This window comes from Haliotis cracherodii, unplaced genomic scaffold (assembly GCF_022045235.1).
Source record: "Haliotis cracherodii isolate W230 unplaced genomic scaffold, xgHalCrac1.p SCAF_3, whole genome shotgun sequence".
NCBI classification, from domain to species: Eukaryota; Metazoa; Mollusca; class Gastropoda; order Lepetellida; family Haliotidae; genus Haliotis; species Haliotis cracherodii.
In genome coordinates, this window is record NW_027266286.1 from 32,182,804 (window position 1) to 32,203,994 (window position 21,191).

Below are 21,191 nucleotides of genomic sequence, written 5' to 3' on the forward strand. Positions count from 1 at the left end.
TGCCAATTTCCTGTATCAATAACCGGAAGTGGGTATTAGCGTGCAAAGTTGCTAGTGGAGGTAGTGCTTTCAAGACTAAGGTGAACTAAAAGCGAAAGTAACCAAAGACGACAATGGCAGACCCTGAGAGATTTGACGGGATGCTTCTTGGCATGGCCTCACAATGTGAAGGAGGTGTTCAAGAGGTAAAATCGTGGAATGTGCTCATATCGTGCTATTGAGTATTGTCAAACAAGGCACGAAGCGAAGATCTTAGTTGCGATCTGGAACCGTCTACAATATTCAGACAAAATGAACCCTCTCTCTAAAATAGGATCATGATAGCTATTACCATATGGATGTATCATGACATGGTGTATATTTGTTATTTTCGTTTTCAGTGGGATAACATGTATAAACAGACAGATTCAGGAGTGTGAAAAAGGGGGTGCACCAAAGTGGACCAAAACACATGGAGTAGACGGGTTATAGGCCTAGTTAGACGGCACCTCAGCAAAACCTCACTGAGCGAAAATGGCATTGATTGGCCAAAACATCACCTTGCCTATGGTGAAAATGTCACTTTATTATTCTTTTAACCTTGGCACTGAAATACATGAATTAAATCAACCTCAAACACAAACATAATTTTGTGAAATGTTACAAAATGTTTACTGGTACATTACAAACTAGCCTTTACCTCACCGACTCTGATTTGGAGGCACAACTAGATCTATACTTATATGTGAAGGCATCACATGCTTTGAAGTAAAATAAATGAAATTAAACTTACATGGTCACTTGCAAACACAAATAATTGTTAAATTAAATTATGTCCAATTTACTCACCAACTCTGATTGGGAGACCGTAAGTCGATTAACTCCATGTTAAGATGAAACTGAGCCTGGCGGAAATATTCATTTTACTTAGTAGGAAATAAATAGTAATTTTATAGATATTTTATATATATATATATCTCCCCTTTCTGTCGGCAGCCAAGAATGTTCCTTTGGATAACAGACTGTGTCCCCGCCCAACATATGCCAAAGGAAAACATATATACTACAACATAACATAATAAAGCATGTAAATAAAGCATATATACTACTACTGAATAAATAATTTTTATTGTTATTAAAAATTGAGGTGTCGTTTTCGCCCGACAATTAGCATGATTAGTAGCCATTTTCGCCAAATGAGGTGACGTTTTAGTCTGAGAAATCGGTGACGTTTTGCTGAGGTGCCATTTTAGCCTGCACCAGACTAGACACTGGTGTCTTGAAAAATGGGCTAGGGCGGATGGAATACAATGGATAAACAGTTACATGATTCTGAAAAGTTGGGTACACACTTATCCAATCATATGTTGAACAAAGCACATGAGGTAACTGGCAGTGCCTCAGATAGACACGTAAGGGGAGGGTGACTGTTGACCTAAAAATACAGAGGCCAGCTGTTCAAAATTTGCTAATCACTATGATTTTGGTTGGAGGTTTTTTAATTGTTCAGTGAATGGGTAACCACCATGACAGGTACATGAGTAGATGTAGTGCAGATTTTGCTGAAATAATGCTGATGGGACATTAAATATGATCTCACTCACTCTTTTGACCAAATACAAGACTATTTTCCACATGCTCATACATTCTGGAGAGTGCCAACCCCCTCCCCATAATGCCAAATCTAATTTTTCACTCTTGATTTACTTTTGCTCACCCCTGAATCCTGAATATAATTAGGGGGCACGGGTGGCTCAGTCGTCTAAGGCGATTCGCTGTGCAGAGTTGAGTCCCCTGGACACGCCAGAAACCTATGATTGTGGGTTCGAATCCCGGTTCACCCTGATTATGTTTCTAGGTTTGTCAGCACCATACCCATGCTCTTGGGTTTCACCGAAGTGGTAAACGTCTGAGACCTGCATCACTTCGGGCTTCCCTCCCCCATTAAGCTGACACACCGTGATATAACTGGAATAATGTTAAAATCGGCGTTAAACCCAACTCACTCACTCACTCACTGAATATAATTACACAAATCTCAAAAGCATCTCAGAATTCACTCTACAAAGGCGAATGTTAATCATAGACACAGCTACTGCCAAAAAATTGAAAAAGTCAAATATCTAAAGTAAATTTATAATTACTCCATATATGTTGAATCATTATGCCAAATATGATTATATTTGTGTTCCTTGATGAACATGCTGAATCCTAAGTACTCTCTAAATAAGACCTATGAATCACATGCACCAGGACTGAAGAGTGTGTTGGCAGCCTCATTCTGATGCATCCATTAAACATAGCTGTAGAACCGCTATACCCTTCACAGATCATGCTGACTGACATCGTATTACCATGATTCGGCTAATGTCTTGTCAAATGAATTATACAAGGATTTTCCTGCAGCCAAGAATGGTATATTGCAATTTTCAGTGCTTCACACTGGCACTAAAGTAGGAGCCCTTGTCATTGACAATGTTAACCCCAGAAAAAAAGCAGCATGCCAAACACTACCTTTTGTCAATTTCTGAGTCATCAGCGATCATGGCAATAGAAACTTATATTTTTAGTGCACTGGTCCTTATAATAATAATAATATATAGCAAAACTATTAATAATGGCAAATTTCTACTAGTCCTTATGATACTTTAACTACTGGACAGTATGGCAAGGACCACAGGACTAGTGCCAATTTCTAACACTGGTCATATGCATGATGTGAGTGCATAGTTCCATGTTTCTGCTGGCAATGATGCCTGACCCATCTTTCATCATGTTCATATGTATTCACTTGCTTCAGCCATACATGAGTATTAAAGGGTGACAAGGCTTCAACAAATTGTCAGTCCATGCAAGTTTGATTCATGTCATTCTGACACCACAGGAACATGATTACCAGCACTGTGTTCATTGTGTTTCTTTGGGAATTTAGATTTTGGGAATTACATCAGTAATAAATCATCATGATCATGTTAAGGAAATGTTATTAAAACCCTCATTACACTGACTGAGGTGATGGTTTACACAGCATTTGATATTTCCAACATCTAGTCCTGAGTCCTATTCCACAAAGCGGTCTTAGCACTGAGATGATCATTATAATATGCTTCAACATAGACTTCAGATAATCGAAAGTGCTAAGATCGCTCTGTGGAACGGGTACCAGGATTAGAAGAGGGCATCAGGTCAAGCATATGCTCCTTTAAAGCACTCTAAAGCACTGTATTGTCATTAGTGCTGGCGAATAGCAATAATTGATCAATATTTAGTTGACGATTATCAATCTCCCCAGATTTATACCCATAGCCAGCCCAAATTGTCATGGTGGTTATATTATTAAACAAGCGTAAATTATCATGTTTATGGGCTACAGAATCAACAGCAATCATGGGAGATCAACAATTTCAACTACAAATTTTTATGGCTGATTCTGTGTGTCAAACAAACCTTGCTAAACTTGATTGCAATTTGCTAAACACTGCAATAGCTTGAATATGCCTTGTGTGTGAAAAATATGTTGTTGGTTGTCACTACACTGTCAGTATGTACGGTATGTGTTAGTGATTGTTGAACAGGAACCATAGTAGCCAACAACAAAATTATTTTCATTTTTATTTCTGGTTGCAGTTGCTAGATGTGCTCTTCAATTTCTTGTCGCGGAAAACTGACTTCTACATGGGTGGTGGGGAAGGAGCAGCCGAGAAGGTACTTTGTTCAACAGCAGATCTGGTTAAATTATTCCATATGCACCCACACTCCCTTGTGTATTTTGTGACTAGAATAACATTTCTAGTTGTAGCACATGGGACAGTAACTGTTGGCCGAGGTTACGTCATGGTATTGTTCCATGACACCCAATAACATTAATATCAGATCTTAGTGCTTACTATCACCACACAGAGATTGGAGGACATCCCATTACCTGATTACAGGTCTCATCAGAACAATTTTTTGTGATCTTTGACTGGCCAATGAAATAACCAATAGGAAGACCACATTAGCCAATCAGAAAGCAGCTTGAGCAGTGCGGCACTAGTTTGAAACTGGAGACTTCCTTTCTTGACTCGATTGACCCTTTGTAAACATATTTTGTCAAAGTTCTCAGTTCAAAATTTGAAAACTGAACAAAGGAAAATAAATCTGGAATGTCTAACGAATGGCCAAGATGGTTAGGCAGTACTTCCATGGGCTATGGAAAGACTCTTCCGTTCCAAGCGAAAGTTAGATGATCTTGTCCGAATCAGTAGTACAGCCTGTACCTGCCGTTGGGCTTACCCCGTGTTAACCTTTTCAAGGTTGCATGATTTGACGATCTGGTAAGCGATGCTCTGATTGGTTGGATGAAAGGCCGTTCTGACATGACCTGTAATAGGATGTCCTCTGATGTTTGTTTAGCAGTAGTTAGTAATGTTTATACCCTCAACTTTCACTTGGTCCTCAGGGGGGGGCATGGGTGACCTAGTAGTCTAAGATGTCGCGATTCGCAGTGCAGAATTGCATCCCCTTGGGCATGCCAGAAACCTATGATTGTGGGTTTGAATCACGGTTTTCCCTGATTATGTTTCTAGGTTTGTCAGCACCATACCGGTGCTCGTGGGTTTCACCGAAGTGGTAAACGTCTGGGACCTGCATCACTTCGGGCTTTCCTCCCACATTAAGCAGAGACGCCATGATATAACTGGAATACTGTTAAAAACAGTGTTAAACCCAACTCACTCACTCACTTCATCCTCAGATATTTTGTACTTCATGATGCTGTTTTGCTGCCAGAACCCAGTCTGTATTCTCCTGTGTGTTTTTCAGATGATTCAGGAGAAGTTTAAGAAGTACCAGTCTCAAGCTGAAGCCAAGGCTGCTGAGGTCAAAGCAGAGAAGGAGGCCGAAGAGAAACGCAGACAAGAGAAAATAGCAAGACGGAAAGCTACAGAGGAGAAAGAACAGGAAGGTCAGAAAGAGGAACCTAAAATCAAAGAACTGACTGATGAAGAAGCTGAGAAATTACAGAAGGAAATTGCACAGGTTTGATGCGGCTGTTATACTTTCATATCTATTTCCAGTGTGTTTCAATGTCAGCAGCATAGTGTTATATAAAGTCAAGTAGTCTTCTCTGTGGCAAGTTGAAGCATGTATGTATGTATGTATGTATGTATGTATGTATGTATGTATGTATGTATGTATGTATGTATGTATGTGTATATATATATATATATATATATATATATATATATATATATATATATATATATATATATATACTCACCGCCAAAAGAAACGCAAACCATAGAAACATATAGAGAACTATGCATGTCAAGAAGAGATGTTTCCAATGTGTACCACATGACCAATTAACAATCAGTCAATTGTCACCACAGGGTGTCTTTATTCTTATCACGACATGCTGCACATGATTTCCAAACTTTACACGTTAATCCTGCACGAGACAAACGGTGCATCTCTAGTCATGGATCTATGACATTACAAGTGATGCGCTCATGACCGTCGGTTCCTGCAACGTAACAGTATGTTTCGTTTGTCCGACAAACCAATCTAGAATCTCTTGAATATGAGTAATTCTTCATATATTAACCAACAAAAACTGATGATAAGCAAATATTTGGTTGTCAACCATGCTAAGGGTTACTGCTTTCATTACAGAAGAAGTCCAAGCCGGCTGAAGGCACTGAAGTTAATGGTGAATCGAAGAAAGATGATAGCGGGAGTGGTGACAAGGAGGTGATTAGACAGGGACTGTACTTGATCTGTATGTGACTTGTAGAGAGGCATGCCAGTAGGTTAGGTGGTTGTCAAGACAGCACTGATGTATTGACTCTATGTTCTAACCACTGGCTATTGTGATCATAACCAAATATTATGAATATGTATGTTTGTAATTCATCCCTCCATAACAGTATGCAATATTCCTCTTTGCTTTGGAGCAGTGGGGTTGCCGAGTGGTTTAAGTGTTTGGTTGTCATGCTGAAGACCCAGGTTCAATTCCCCACATGGGTACAATGTGTGAAGCCCATTTCTGGTGTACCCTGCTGTGACATTGCTGGAATATTGCTAAGAGCGGCGTAAAACAATACTCACACACCCCTTCTTGCTTCGATCATATGACAGTGTAGAATAATGTAAAATTATCACAGGAACACACCCTCTGACCACCTCACTCCCAGTATGCTTCTGTACTACTCGTCACTTTTTCTTTCATCACCTGTGCTGAATGGACGTATTGTGCTTTCATCCCACAATTATGAATGGATTGGTTTTGTCATTTGGGTTTGACTTCGATTTATCCTCCTTAGTGCATAATTATCAGGGTCCCTGTTTGTTATTTATCGATAAATATAATTAAATGGCCCCTTCTCCTCCTCACAGGCGTTCTTTCCCCACCATTGCTCCCTGAGGCACGTGAAAGCCGGTTGCATTTTGTTTAATGTTCATGATTTTTGTCAATATTAATTCTCTTCTTGTGTTTTAGATTTTGAGAAATTATGGACAAACTGGTCCTTCCTGTGCTCTCCTCGAAAGTTCGTGGACTGCTTTGGAAGAAATCAGCACAGGACCACCATGGTCTCTGCCAGGTCTCCTGCACCTTTGACCAGAATTGCACTGATTGTGAACACGTATCCATGACCTTTTCAAGTTTTACATACTTATACTACGCTAGAGGGCACACTACAGCTACCCTCTCTCATTACCATCTTCATGCAGGCATTGGATTGGCCAGTGGAAGACATACCTTTTGAGGGACTTGCTCTCGACTTTGTATGAGACTTCGGGGACTTGACTCAATTCTTATGCTTGCTACGGGCTCCCTCCTCCTTATGTGTCGTTATGTTATATTTAGGAGGCTGGATAGCGCCCATCCCTTTTGTTTGAACTCTTTTGCCAACCTTGGTCATTTATGAAACTCTTCAACAGTAAGGTTCAGGAGGTTTATTAGAAATCTTTCTCCATTGCCTAGGCTGAAGCTACAGTTCAGAATTTGCCGATGTGTATAACCCGCCTGGGTACCCAATACACATGGAGGACACCCTATCAACCTGAGGCTAAACATCTACTCCAAACCTTCAATGCAGGCCACAACTTCTCAGGTTTCTAAGGCCAGATCGGCAAGGGGCCACTCTCAGCCCTCGTCCTCGGGCGCTGGGTACAGGGCCACAAGACGACACGATGGCTCCCTGCACGGCAGGCAGATACTCCTTCCAGGGTGGGTGACTGGGATCTTCCGCCATTGGTCTTCATTTCTTATTACTCTCCTGTTGGCAGACATCCCCATCGGTTCTGGCTAAGCTATGACCAACTCTTCTCCGACCACTGGGTCATTCAGACTCTGCTATATATCGGTACCTCGCTTACCCTTACTAGTGCAACCTCCTCGCACTGTATTGCTGCTCCAACTACCGTGCCTGAAATAACACTTGGAGCTCGTCCCCAGATACGTATTATTCACAATCTGTCTGTCTTCAACCGCAACTTCTTGGACACGCCACAATGGTTTTGGATGGTTATGCTACCGCTGCCCTGGTCTATCATTCAACCTGGCGACTTCCTGGCCTCACTCGACCTCCAGGATGCCTACCTGCGTGTCTCCTTTTTTCCAGCCCATTGTCAGTATCTCCATTTTAAATTCGCTGACAAGTCCTACTGTTTGTCATCTCTGCAACCCAGTTGGTTTTCACTCCTATTACCAAAAGCCTAGGGACATTCCTACACCAGCAGGGGATCCCCTTCAGCTTGTACATTGACAATTGCCTTATGAGTGATTCCTTGTCTCGGCTGCTTCAGACAGATTGGATTTCCGTTTCCTTCAGCAGCTTGGATGGCAGATTAATTTCAACAAGTCAGAGTTGACTCTTTCCTGGACTCTTCACTTCATCAAGTGACTATTCAACACAAATCGAGGCCTCCTCTTTGTTTCATGGCCACGGTGGAACTTCTGGTCCAAACAGGCTTGTCATCTGGACTTGAGATACACAGTTAGCAACGCTTGGCGCAGGACTCAAAACTGCTGTGTATGCCAGCAGTTATGTCGTCTGCAGATTTTTTCCAGCTGTGGTTCGATCAAGACACGCCTGACAACGTCTTATCTCTCTCCCACTACGACCCTACATCCACTGATGGACCCTTGATTCAAATATCTTCAACGGGATCTCTTTGACCAACTTCATTCCAACTCGTCACCTATTGATGGATGCATCAAAACGAAGGGTGGGGGGAATATCTGGGCTTCAGGACTGTGATCCACCCCATTTCTCCATTTGCACATCAACTGTCTGGAGTTTAAAGCAGTTCTATTGGCCATTCAGACATGGCAGCCGATCTTGCTGGGAACTCATGTCACAATTTATCATTACATCAATCGGTTGGGATCCACTCACTCACAGTCTCCTGGATCTCACGTTCGCATTCTACCGTCTCATAGACTACATTCTGTTGAAGGTGAGAGCTCGCCACTTCTTGGTGTTTCCAACATTCTTGCTGACACCCTCTCTTGCCCAAGTCAGTCATGGCCCCAAGGAGTGGCAATTGCCAGACACAACTGCCCTTCTACCACATCCCTGTATGACATGAAGTTGTTGTGTTTCCAGACTTATTGCCATTAATACGATATGGATCCTACTTTGGCGACAACTCCACTCATGACAAACTCCTTCACTACATCCGACAGACTGAACAGCTGTCAGGCGGCACCATTTGCCAGTCATGTTTCAGCTGTATTAACTCGGTCTTTGGCACCTCCCGATCTACCTGTATCACCACCAGAGGAAGTACATCTTGGCTTAATGTGGGACTTTATTGCCAAAAATCAATTGCCTGGTCAGTCTAATCACACCTTCACAAACACCCTGCTGACTAACATTGTAGGTTCTGGTGACACAGAGGACATCTCCCTCTGCCCTCTTTGTGAGTTACCCTGTTATATTGACATATCGTTTTTGGCACCAACTTAAACGCGTTTTCCTACCGATATTCGAGGAGGGTCGCAGGAATATCTCCAAAATATGCTGTCATATTGGTTACGCTGCTCCACTCTTCAGGCTTACACCCATTTTAGTATGGATCCGCCTGAAGCTTCCAGTCCCATGGAATTCAGGTGTTGATTTCCATGATGGCCATCTACACCAACAGCTCCATCATAGACATCGTCTAGGTTTGTTTTTGGCGACTTCTACCTCTGGGATCTGTCTGTTGAGGATATCGACGGAGTCCACCAGCTGGGTCCTCTTGTCGTGCCCAACAACCTGTTGCCCCTCCACATCGCCGTGACTTGGTGGGAACAGGACTGCTATCAAAGACAACCATACCGGTACTCCTGCATGCTTTGTCCTTCTTTCTGCGGATTGACTTAACTCAGTACTAGTGATACTATGTATCGTGAGGGCAACTACGGTTTCCAATATTTCGAGTGTCTCCAGTTGCAATGTAATTTCAGACCATGCCTTACCTGTAATCATGCATGTATTATGGGACTTGTGAAAGTTGAACGCACCCTGGGGTTGGAGACAAAGTGGCAGTCTAGTCTAGTATGTGCTCTGACCCAACCACTAAATGGCTAATAGGGATATGCAGTTGACCCAACCAACTGCCCTACTGTGGGATAAATGCACCAAGTTAACTTGTTACCTGTGTACGGGCAATCGTGGGGAAAAGTGATGAGTAGTACAGGAGCATGCTAGGAGCATGAGCGTGTGTTCCGGTGATTGTTTTACATTGTTCTACACTGTTATATGATCGAAACCAAGAAGGAATATTGCATACTGTTGTGTCAGGATAAGTATTTATATAAGGGGAATACTCTGATTCCCAGGGTTTCATATCCAATGCATCTTATATTTTTATGCAATATTCCTTCTTGCTTCAATCGTGAAACAGCGTAGAACAAATAGAACATACACCCCAAAACACCCTCCGATTACTTGGATTCCCTATGTTTCCAGCATGTCTACCCATGAGGATCTGGGTTATGATTGATCTTCAGCAACCGATACTTGTAAGAGGCAACTAACTGTTGGTCAGACATGCTGACATGGTCATCATATCCCAATCGCGTAGATTGATGCTCATGATGAGAATCACTGGATTGTCTGGTCCAGACTTGATTATTTACAGACTGCCGTCATATGCTGGAATATTGCTGATTGCGGTGTTAAGCAACAAACAAACAAATCTAGTACGTTTAGGCTTGTCAGCACCTGTGCACAGGGGTTTCACCAAAGTGGTAATGTCTGAGACTTGCATCTCATCAGGCTTTCCTTCCAAATTTGGCTCATATAACTGGAACACTGTTCAAAGCGGCGTTAAACCCGATTCACTCACTCACTTACTCAGATGGTTCTAATGTTGATACAAAAAATTATGTGTGGTGGTCCTATCAGGCTGCATCCGAGATTCCTGCTTGATACTTACCTTGTTTACCTTGCAGTCTGATGATGATGAGGAGGATGAAAAGGACAAAGGCAAGCTGAAACCCAACTCTGAAAATGGAGCTGACATGGAGCATTACCGCTGGACCCAGACGCTGGAGGAAGTTGAGGTAACCACTGGTCATCCATTTATTGTTTATATTCTCAAGGTGCACAAGTGTGAGTCATCAAGAATATACTATAGAGTGTCTAATTAGGAGATTAACATACCGTATTCGACGTAATAAGCACTCCGCTCTAATAAGCGCCCACGGCGAGATTTGCTAATATATTGGCTAGTGAACAATCCCAATTAGCTACCCTTCTGACCCCTGTTCTCATATAATACGCACCCCTTCCTTCCCCTATTCGCATATAATACGCACTCATGTGTTATATGCACCCTTTATTATTGGCAATTAAATTCTGGAAAAATACATCTGTCGTATATAAACATTTCAGGCTGTCATCATAAACCATGAAATTTATCTTTCAACTCTTTTTTTTTTCCACCATAATAATATTCTAATAAGAGCCCCCTATTTCTAATTTTGAGACAGCCCTAGGCGCTTCTTACGTCAAATACGGTACTGTGTTTTCATTGTAGAGCTAGGTTACCTGTAGATTTAACCTCGCTAATTTGAATTTGGAACGGAACGCGCAGTCCACACATGCTTGCTCATCACATTATAAGTGAGCCCATTTCTGGTGTCCCCCATCGTGTTATTGCTGGAATATTGCTAAAAGCGGCGTAAAACCATACTCACTCACTCATTATAAGTGAAAAAATCTGGAATGCAACGTTAAACCCCATTTAACCTCGCCTATATATCATACTAGTACTCATCAAATCTACAAACAAACTGTACAGTACTTACTGGTTTCAAAAATATATCTGGTACTTGTCAACTCTGATAATAATAATCAGTAGTATTGTACTCAAATAGTTGAAAAGTTATCTGGAGCACTGTGATAATTATGCTACTGACCCCTGTTCCATAAAGCGATCGTAGTGCCATAACTGTCTTAAGTCTATGTAAAATAGTTACAATCACCTCAGCGCTACGATCCCTTTGTGGAATGGGCCCTGCTTTGTTAATCATGTTAATGTACATTCTACCATGACATTGAAGAATGCTTGATTCTGATTTGTTAAAAAGAGGTTTCCTTTTGCTACGGAAACCGCTTTGAAATATATTAAACCTTTACACACAAAAAACGTGCATATGAATACATCCTTAGCCTACATATCGATTCATAAAAAAAGGCTGCCGATCTATCCCCCATAGGAACATATCAATATTTCCTCTGTTACACGCTGGGTCTCTTTCACAAGCCAGGGTGCTGTTGTACAAAGCGATCTTAGCACTGAGGTGATCATAACTCTTATACCTTAGCATAGACTTATGACAGTCATGGTGCTAAGGTTGTTTTGTACAAAGGCACCCAGGTCTCTAATACATGCCGGGTCAACGGCTTTCTCGAAGTTAATAGATGATCTGGCGAACAGACTTGGAACACGTTTTCTCATTGATACAACCGACAATGAAAGTAAAATATCACATTATAAAAAGGTGTATTCATGACATGTTGTTTACAAACCTTTTTGTGATTAATTTTCCTTGTCATCTCAGTCAACCACCACCGTAAAGATTTGATAGGATGGGATTTGAAAGTCTATCAGAAAACACTCCTCCCTTTGAAAGGCCACAAAAACAATGTCCCGATATCACTGAAGTTACAGCACAGGCACTTGATTTTAACGATTTATCAAATCTTGATGAAATTCATTTCAGAACACTCACAATTAAGCAAATCATTCAGGAACCACTGTTTCTGGGCCACCATGCCGGCCTGTGAAGTAAATTAACGTGACAGTTGTGACAGGTCAAATCAGATTCCTTGCGTCAAAATAGCCAGCTCATTTGCAGCCTAAAAAGCGTCTGTTTAGTCTTACTACAGTTCCATTGGCAATCACATTGTACCAGCAGGCTCATTCCCAGTGAATCAACAGGTTAATGTTGAACCACATCACAGGTCGGGGTTGTCATCTTGCTTTTTGTAATTTGTCAGAGGCATAGCTTACGTAAGCAACAACATTGGCAGCCTTTTGACAGTTATGAGGTGCAAGAAACCATGATATAGGTTAAGTTCTGCCACATGGTTCGTGGTGAAGAGGCATTTATTTTGAAATTCGTATTTACTGGGGGTAATTGCAGTATGGCAGTATGTAAATAATTGAGTTTGGGCCAGAGAATCCAGTGATTGACATCATGAACATCAATCCACGTAATTGGGATACGATGACATGCATCAACCAAGTCAGCGGGCCTGACCACCCGATCCCGTTAGATGCCTTTTATGACAAGCATAGTTGTCTTTTATGGCAAGCATGGGCTGCTGAAGACCTGTTCTACCCCGGATCTTTACACATTCTCTACACATGTAAAGCAAGTAGTAGAATGTTGATTCATCAAGTTTGTTAGAGAGACATATTTAGACATTTGAAAGCTGGTGCTAAAGCACTCGGCGCCAAGTAGAAATAAGAGGTATCTTCTCTATCGGGGGACTACATCCAATTTCAAAACACAGTAGCTTTACCTCTATATGTGAATCTGTATTTTATCATGTATGTAAGAAACTGTATCTCTTCAGAATGGTTGCATTCATCATCTTTTATACATTTGATTAATTCTGCTTGATAATGTGAGAAAACTCTGGATTTCAGATAAAGATTCCGTTTGATGTTAAGTTCAATCTCAAGGGGAAAGATTTGGTTGTAGACATACAGAAAAAGGTAAGTTACAAGTAATTGTTGTCAGTGTATTGATTTAATCATGTTTACAGCATGTGTACCGGTGACCTAAATAAATGCAAGTGTGTGAAGTTATGAGAGACAGTAGTGTCACCACCACACACACACACACACACAGACACACACACACACACACACACACACACACACAGCCAGGAGGTTTAGTGTTCAATTCATTCACAATATCAAACATGATAGTCCTGTATTCAAGTATGTATCATGTACTGTATATGACAGGTAATTATGATTAACGTGATGAAGACATCTTTGTAATATAAGCAGTGTCATCAAAACTATTCATCAAGCTATGTTGTGTCATGTACACAAAGTCTCATTCACGTAAACATATATAGTTTAGGGTTGATATCTTCCGTATTCTTCAGTTGCATCCGTTGCCCAGTGACAGGGCACATTACCAAAATACAATCTTTATCAATATGATTACATTAGCAGCACAACCTTGCATTACCTGTATAGTGTGATTGTATGTACTTGTTTGACTTTCATCAAACAGGTTGCTATAAGATGAATGTATTTGCCATTTGTCATGTTCTTTACAAGAGATTTTGCAAAAGTATATGGAACAGATGAGTGAGTTAAACAAGCACAAATAGACTGTTGGGTAATGACGATAGTCACTGGTTGAACTCCATCTGAGACAGTTGCTGTTTGATCAGTTGTCAGGGTTTTCGGCCCCAATAGGAAAATGTCAGTTAACAATAATCTGGACCAGTATCCTTGGTAAATCACTAAATGTAAGAAAAATTGTTTAGAATTCTTGTTTCTATTTAAGAAGAATATTTTCTGTGGGACCAGTCATAATTTTGAATGTTACATGTGAAACAGTCAGACTGTCATTTTCAATTATTCCATTAGGAAGACATGGCAAACATTTTCCAGAATCAACAGATTCTCAATTTCTCCACTAAGTAGTAATTATTCTGAACTGATTGCAGCACCTAAAGGCAGGCCTGAAAGGTCAGCCCCCTGTTATTGATGGTGAGCTGTACAACAGTGTCAAGATGGAGGAGTCCACCTGGGTCATCCAGGACAAGAAAGTACTGGTCATCAACATAGAGAAGGTCAGTGAATATCCAATATCCATCAATTCATGGGGGATGCAGCCAGGAGCAGAACATGTCAACTTTTTAAGGTCACAAAATGAGATGAATGTGTTATTTGTCCACATGGTCACTGAGCATTTGCTGAGACTGACAAAAAGTGGTTCACTTCATTCAGATCAAGCCTGTATGTCATCATTCACATTGATTTAGTATGTTCCAAGTTGAAATTGCATCCAACAGGACAAAAATCAATCTAATGCAATTTCATTAAAAATGATAACCCAAACTCATTGTGAAACTTTAGTTTGGTTCAAAACTTTGAACTGAGACACATCCCATTAAGGGTCATGTCAGAATGACCTTTTGCTAACTTTGACTGAACAATGAAATGACTAACAAGACTAACAATGACTAACAATGACTAACAAGAAGTTGGCAATCAGAAATCAGTTTTCCCAAGCTTTACACCAGTTTAAAACTGGCGACTTCCATTCCAGACAATGCCTTGAAAAATACTGATTCAAAATTTAAATACTGAACAAACGAAAATGATAAATAGATGGCCGAGATTGTATGGCAGTACTTTCCTCGGGCTAGGGAAAGTCAGTTCCGTTTCAAATGTTAATCCCATTAAACATATTTAAGTGAGAGATTGACATTGTTTTTCATGGAATCAGTCATACAGTCCGTACCTTTAGTAGGTAACGATTTCGAGGTTGCCTGATTAGAAAACACATTCAGACTGTCACTTTCCTGATCTGGTAAGCGATGCTCTGATTGGTCAGATGAAAGGATGTTCTGACATGACCCATAATTGGATGTCCTCAGGTCTTTGATAAAGGGTAGCGAGAACTAAGATTTGATTTTAATGAGATTGTATTTTGATCCTGTCACAGAGTTGTGCTCCAATGATAAGGGGTGTCATTAAACAAGAATAAAGTAATAATGAAAACGTGGTAATAGGTTCACAGGTTTATTATTGACAAAAATTGGTACCAATTGATGACAATGAAAGAATCCTATAAACCCAATCTGCGCTGAGACAAATCACTGATTAATTACATCAGAGCAAATATTCATGTATTACAGTAATAAAAGGAGAGTAGTTAAAAAACACTTTGTCAAGATACCGTCCAGATTAAAATTAAAACCTGAGTCAGTTAACTCAATGCTCTGAATGAATGAATGGGTGCTCACTTTACTCAAGAAAATACAGTACTAAGTTTAGATCAATACAACCAGAGTAAGTCAATACTAGATAGAAGGTGTCCCGTAACCACTTACTAACAAAACCTCAGTTTCGAACGTGACCACCTCGTAGCACATTGACCCGTACAAATGGCCTAACGAGTCCCGGGGGCGAAGGACACAAGATCTGACAGAATACATATGCACTGCTCGCAGACGTCAGATACAGTAGTCTGAGGCACCAAACCAACATGTTTTTTCTAAACACGGGCTTAACACAAACAGCAAACTAACTACTATATCTATAATAAAGATGTAGGTAACAAAATAAAGTGCTGAACATAAGCTATCTAACGGTAACATTGAAGATTAACAACAAGTTATGTACAATTAGTGATGATGCAAAAATGAATATAAATACATGAGAAATATTTGAATGTAAATTCCCCTAATGTGTGAAAATCATAGATACAAAAACATTTTCAATACATGAATAAGGTAGCAAACATATACAAGATAACATACATCAAGTTAATACATGAATGAGAGAGAGTACCATTAAATCACAAGAAAATGAATGAGTCAGATCACTAAATCTATGACTGAGACACGGTGACAAACCAACAGTCATAAACTTACCACTATCACTTGCCGTAGTGCTCAGATACTGAATGTTGTCATGTTGTGGCAGTTGTTACTTTGTGTCTCAGATGAGTTTTTGTCATTTGTCTGCAGATTAACAAGATGGAATGGTGGAGTCGAATTGTCACAACAGACCCAGAAATAAACACAAAGAAAGTGCAACCAGAGAATTCGAAGGTGAGAGACCATGTTTGTTGTATAAGTTTATATAGAACCAGGTCACTGCTTGTTGCTTGAACAGGCTGATTGTGTTACCTGTTCCAACCAATCTGTGAAGATCGGGGTAAGAACTGATCCTCAGCAAACCCATGCTTGGCGTAGGCATGGTAAAAGGCAACTTCCCAGGGCAAGGGAGTTAACTGACTATAAAAGTCCAGTTTCCACCCTTGCCGAACTAGGCTGGAATTTCCACCAGTGGCTATTGTGAGTTATGCCCCTTCTATATCCCTCCTATTGACCAATCAGATTCCACTTGCATTTGCTTTAAACAAAATGGTGTCTTACCTCGCGATGTGCATAAAATCATGTAAGCACCTTGATTAAATACATGAAAAGATTTTTGTTTTGCACATTGAAGTCCATACTGTTTACGAACCGGATGTTGATTTCTATATGCGATTTTGATTGGACTATGCACTATGGACTTGTTAGTCCAGCCAAGTTGTAGCTCCATAATACCTGCCTAGTTCGGCAAGGGTGGAAACTGGACTTTTTTTAGTCAGTTAACTCCCTTGCCACCCTTGCTTGTCATAGGAAGCGACTAACAGGATTGGGTGGTCATCGTATCACAATTGCGTAGATGATGTTAATACTGTGAAACTTGAAATTAACATGACCATGAATTAAATGTGAAAAATGTGAGTTGTCTTTTCTCACATTATTAAACTTTGCATGTATGTCTCCAAAATGACTATCAACAATAAGACGGCCTCACTGCACACTTTTGTTAGCGGAAATACCTAATTGAATATAAACCCAAACAACTATATTATCCATATCTTGGTTTATTGAGCAGCAATAATAAATATTAATATCAACAGACAATCAGGTGAGATTATCTGTTACATACAAGTCAGCAGTATTCCGGAGACCTGTTCATTATCAAGTCTTGACCAGTTAGAACAGTAAACATGAGCAACTATCGAAGAATGCAATTAACCTCGTCCCCGGGTCTAGAGCACCCATTCCATTGTCGACTCTTACAACAAACGCTGTTGCCTGGGGAGTAGTTCTTCCCCTATCCTGGAGGTTGGGATCTGTTGAGTCAGGCATACACACTGGTCGAGGCTGATATTCAACCTGCTTGGTCCAGAGAATGAAAACCAGGAATGATTTTTGAGTTGAGACATGTAACCATGACTGTTGCAGCTGTCTGACCTGGATGGAGAGACGCGGGCGATGGTGGAGAAGATGATGTTTGATCAGAGACAGAAAGAGATGGGGTTACCCACATCAGATGAGCAGAAGAAACAGGATATCCTCAACAAGTAAGTCGCGGGGACTGAAAATCTGGCATGTCAACAATGTCATGTTTCGGTAGTATATTCTTTTGATTGGACAGTTGGCATCCTCTATATCGCCAGGGCTCGCATGTCAGTAAACCAGCACTAACCCCAGGATCCATTTCCGTGGTTCTTGTGATCACAAATTAAGGAGTAATGCAGGAGAAGTAAAACATACAATTAATCCTTCAAATAAACAAAACAGGATTGATCACATGTCTAATTTACCTCACTCTCATTAACATCAGATCTTAGTTCTCACAACAGCTAAGCAGCGTAAAACCATACTCCCTCACTCTCACAACTGCTAAGGACATCCCATTGCAGGTCAGGAAGACCTTTCGTGAACTTTGACCAACCAATGACATGAATGACTGGAGAAGTCAACATTAGCCAATAAAAAGGCAGCTTTCTTGAGCTTTCCGGTACTAGTTTTAAACTGGGGACTTCCATTCAAGACCACTTTTATTAAAAGTATTTTGAATCAATCATGCAGCGTGGAGGTCTCAGCTTTCCATCGATATCATAACATTGTACATTATGTTGAAAACATAACTCTAGGGAAATTCATGTGATAACGAAACATGAAAAGAGGGCAAAAATCCTGCCATAGAAAGCTTTCCCCTATTTAGATATTGCTGTTATGTGCTTTATCTTCACATACAAGAAACACGAAAAAAAACTAAAGTACTGTTTAGTCATAGATTGACTGGACTATTATCACGGTTATGGCTGTAATTTGGTGTGCCTCTATATACCCAATGAAGGCAGATTTTCACTAGATTTGATGAGTGATGATGAAGGGATGCTGACCAGTTTAGGTCGAATTTGCCAGGACTGCCAATTGGTACGAGTTTCTCTCCATGTTGACGATCATCCTCGTACATAGTAATTACATGCATTGTTGTCTCATGTTGCAGGTTCATGACACAACATCCTGAAATGGACTTCTCCAAGTGCAAATTTACATGATGAACACTGCTGATAAGTCAACCATCTCCAAATGTGATCAACAACTCCTTGTTTCGTGTACATACAGATCAACAACACATTTCCATTTTACACCAATTTTTGTTATGAAAACTGTCTTTGTGTTGTGATGGAAAAACCAGCTGTTCACCAGCATTTGTATTGAACGTGTTGTTTCAGTGGTCACCCCCTCAAATGCATACCATTCCTTTAACATGTTTATGTCGTCTTCATTTTCTGAATAAGACTCGCATTAAATAAGGTAGATATGACAATGTTTGTGATACATCTTGCTTTATGTAGAACCAGTGATAATGGATATTTTATACAGTCTAACTTCGTGGTTTTGATATTTTGGAGATTTGTTACAATATGTTTGTTGTCCGTTTTGTTATTCAAGACTTTGATCAGACACTGAAATATCGAAGTCACACAAAGCAATTAACCAACCACAGCTGAAAACCATGATCAGAAAAAATTATCAATTATATTTTCCAACTGCTCTATCTTACATTGTCTTAAATCATGTTAAATGCTTGGAAAAGAAAGGTACAACTGCTATAATAATGCAAACTAAGTTTCAATATCAAATGCATCGTATGTTTTACAATAAGATATACACACAGAATTTCCTGCCCTCTTTTATCCCAATCAACTGGATGACAACTATAACTGAAAAATTAATTACGTTTAAATTGACCATGTTGACCAATCCACGTTAATAAGTCAGCTAAAGGTCTTCAATACTCTATGAACATGATGTGAGGGAACTCAAATTATTGATGTTTGTTTCATGAGTGTTGATAAAACTCTTTGGTATGGCCATGTTTTTTTTATAAAGACAAGGAAAGGTTACCATGGTTACAGTACTCGTGCTTTTTACCACTCAGTTCCAGACAGGTACCGTACATTTATATTTAAATGTAGATAATATCAGATGGACATGATTACCAATGTAGTATTGTGGGCCAATGCTGTGTCGTGTAGGAAGAGTGTGTGACCATTGGTTGTCCAGCAAGTCACGTCATCATCATGTCCCTGTACTAGGTTCTTGTTTCGTTACTGTATATATTATTGCACAGTGGTGTTCCATATCAATACACCACTATCTCACAACAGGAGTGAGTGATGACTCTGGACTGTCAAATATTCACAGTGAGATTGAGAAAATCCTTCATCGATGAAGCTGTTGATTGAACAGTCATGAAAGTTTCTTTGTCATTTCATCAGTAATAAATGGTTTCAATCATCAGTCTTGGTATAGTCTGTGTTTTAAATGCTCTTCGAAGTGGACGAATTCCAGGCAGAATGGTCAATCACATGAAAATAGAGCCACATGGTTCTATCGTGTGTGCATCCAAAGCTTTCTTGAATAAATGCATCATTTAATTATTAAGTTCAGAAAAAGAATATGGTACTCATATTGATTTGGTGGGTTGGTTGGTTTGTTGTTGAACACCACACACAGCAATATTCCAGCTATATGATTGTGGTCTGTAAATAATCAAGTCTGGACCAGACAATCCAGTGATTAATCTCATGAGCAGCGATCCATGCAATTGGGATCTATGACATGCATCAGCGAGCCTGACCACCTGATGCCGTTAGTCGCCTCTTACGACAAGCATGGTCACCTCTTATGGCAAGCATGGGTTGCTGCGGACCTATTCTGTCCCGGGTCTTACTATATTACACTTCAGCTGAAACTGATGAATGTGTGGTACATGTATAGTAAAGGGCCAACCCACGTTTGTCATGGCCACTGTAGTAACAAGTATGGATGTTCAAGAAGTTGTAAAATCAAAACGCACAACAAACTGTTAGAATGATACTGCACCCTCAAAATCTGAAGGACATGCAGAAATGCCTGAGTATTGCATAAGGTCACTTTAAAAATTACCATTGTACATAGCAGCCATGTAAAATTAGATTTGAATTTTGAAAGGAGAATGTGAGCTACATTCTGACTTGATTTCAAACTCTGCTCATGTTACAGCCATTTTTACATGTAAATAAGTGTTGATGGAGTATGTGCTCTGTGTTGGGAGAGTATGTACATTTTTGTGTGCACTGTATTCCATCTAGTTATGACCATTGAAATACCTCAAACGTTCAGGTGATTGGATGATAGACAAAAGACAAAGAGTCCTAAAAAACCTTGTCTACAATTCAGCACTGGGGACTGTTGGTCATGGACCAGGGACTAGCATTCAGCACAGGCTAATTACTAAAATTGTTGCAGACAAATCCCATGTAGAAATGGAAAGAATTGCAAATGTAACTACTTTAGATTATGGTTATTTTAAAATGATATATAAAAAGTGTAGTCCCCTTGTTCCTTTGGGAGTAAATTGTCATAACAACATTAATAAAATTGTCCAAAATTATTTTTTCTTCAAATTCCAACTTTTTTCACAGTAAACATGAATTAACTGATCTGAATGAAATAAATGCTTTTTTACAATAGTATATTTCAGATTTTGTATTCAATGGTATGTTTTTATAAGAATAATAAGAATAATTTATGGGAATTTTTCAAAACCTGTATTTACACAAATTTATACATAAAAGTTCAAAATAATAATTACATTTTGTTTTACTAAACTTACTAAAGACACTTGAG

At 39.9% G+C, this 21,191-nt stretch overlaps 1 protein-coding gene across 1 annotated transcript; it reads left to right on the forward strand.

Annotated features, from left to right (window-relative positions):
- The first annotated feature begins 33 nt into the window (after window positions 1-33).
- On the forward strand, window positions 34-19,820 carry LOC139474521 (nuclear migration protein nudC-like). Its single transcript, XM_071257574.1, has 10 exons — window positions 34-185; window positions 3,607-3,684; window positions 4,783-4,998; window positions 5,635-5,712; window positions 10,409-10,519; window positions 13,117-13,185; window positions 14,160-14,285; window positions 16,191-16,274; window positions 17,466-17,584; window positions 18,520-19,820. The coding sequence occupies exons 1-10, from the start codon at window positions 114-116 to the stop codon at window positions 18,569-18,571; spliced, it is 1,005 nt and encodes a 334-aa protein (XP_071113675.1). The 5' UTR covers window positions 34-113; the 3' UTR covers window positions 18,572-19,820.
- Window positions 19,821-21,191: the final 1,371 nt, after the last annotated feature.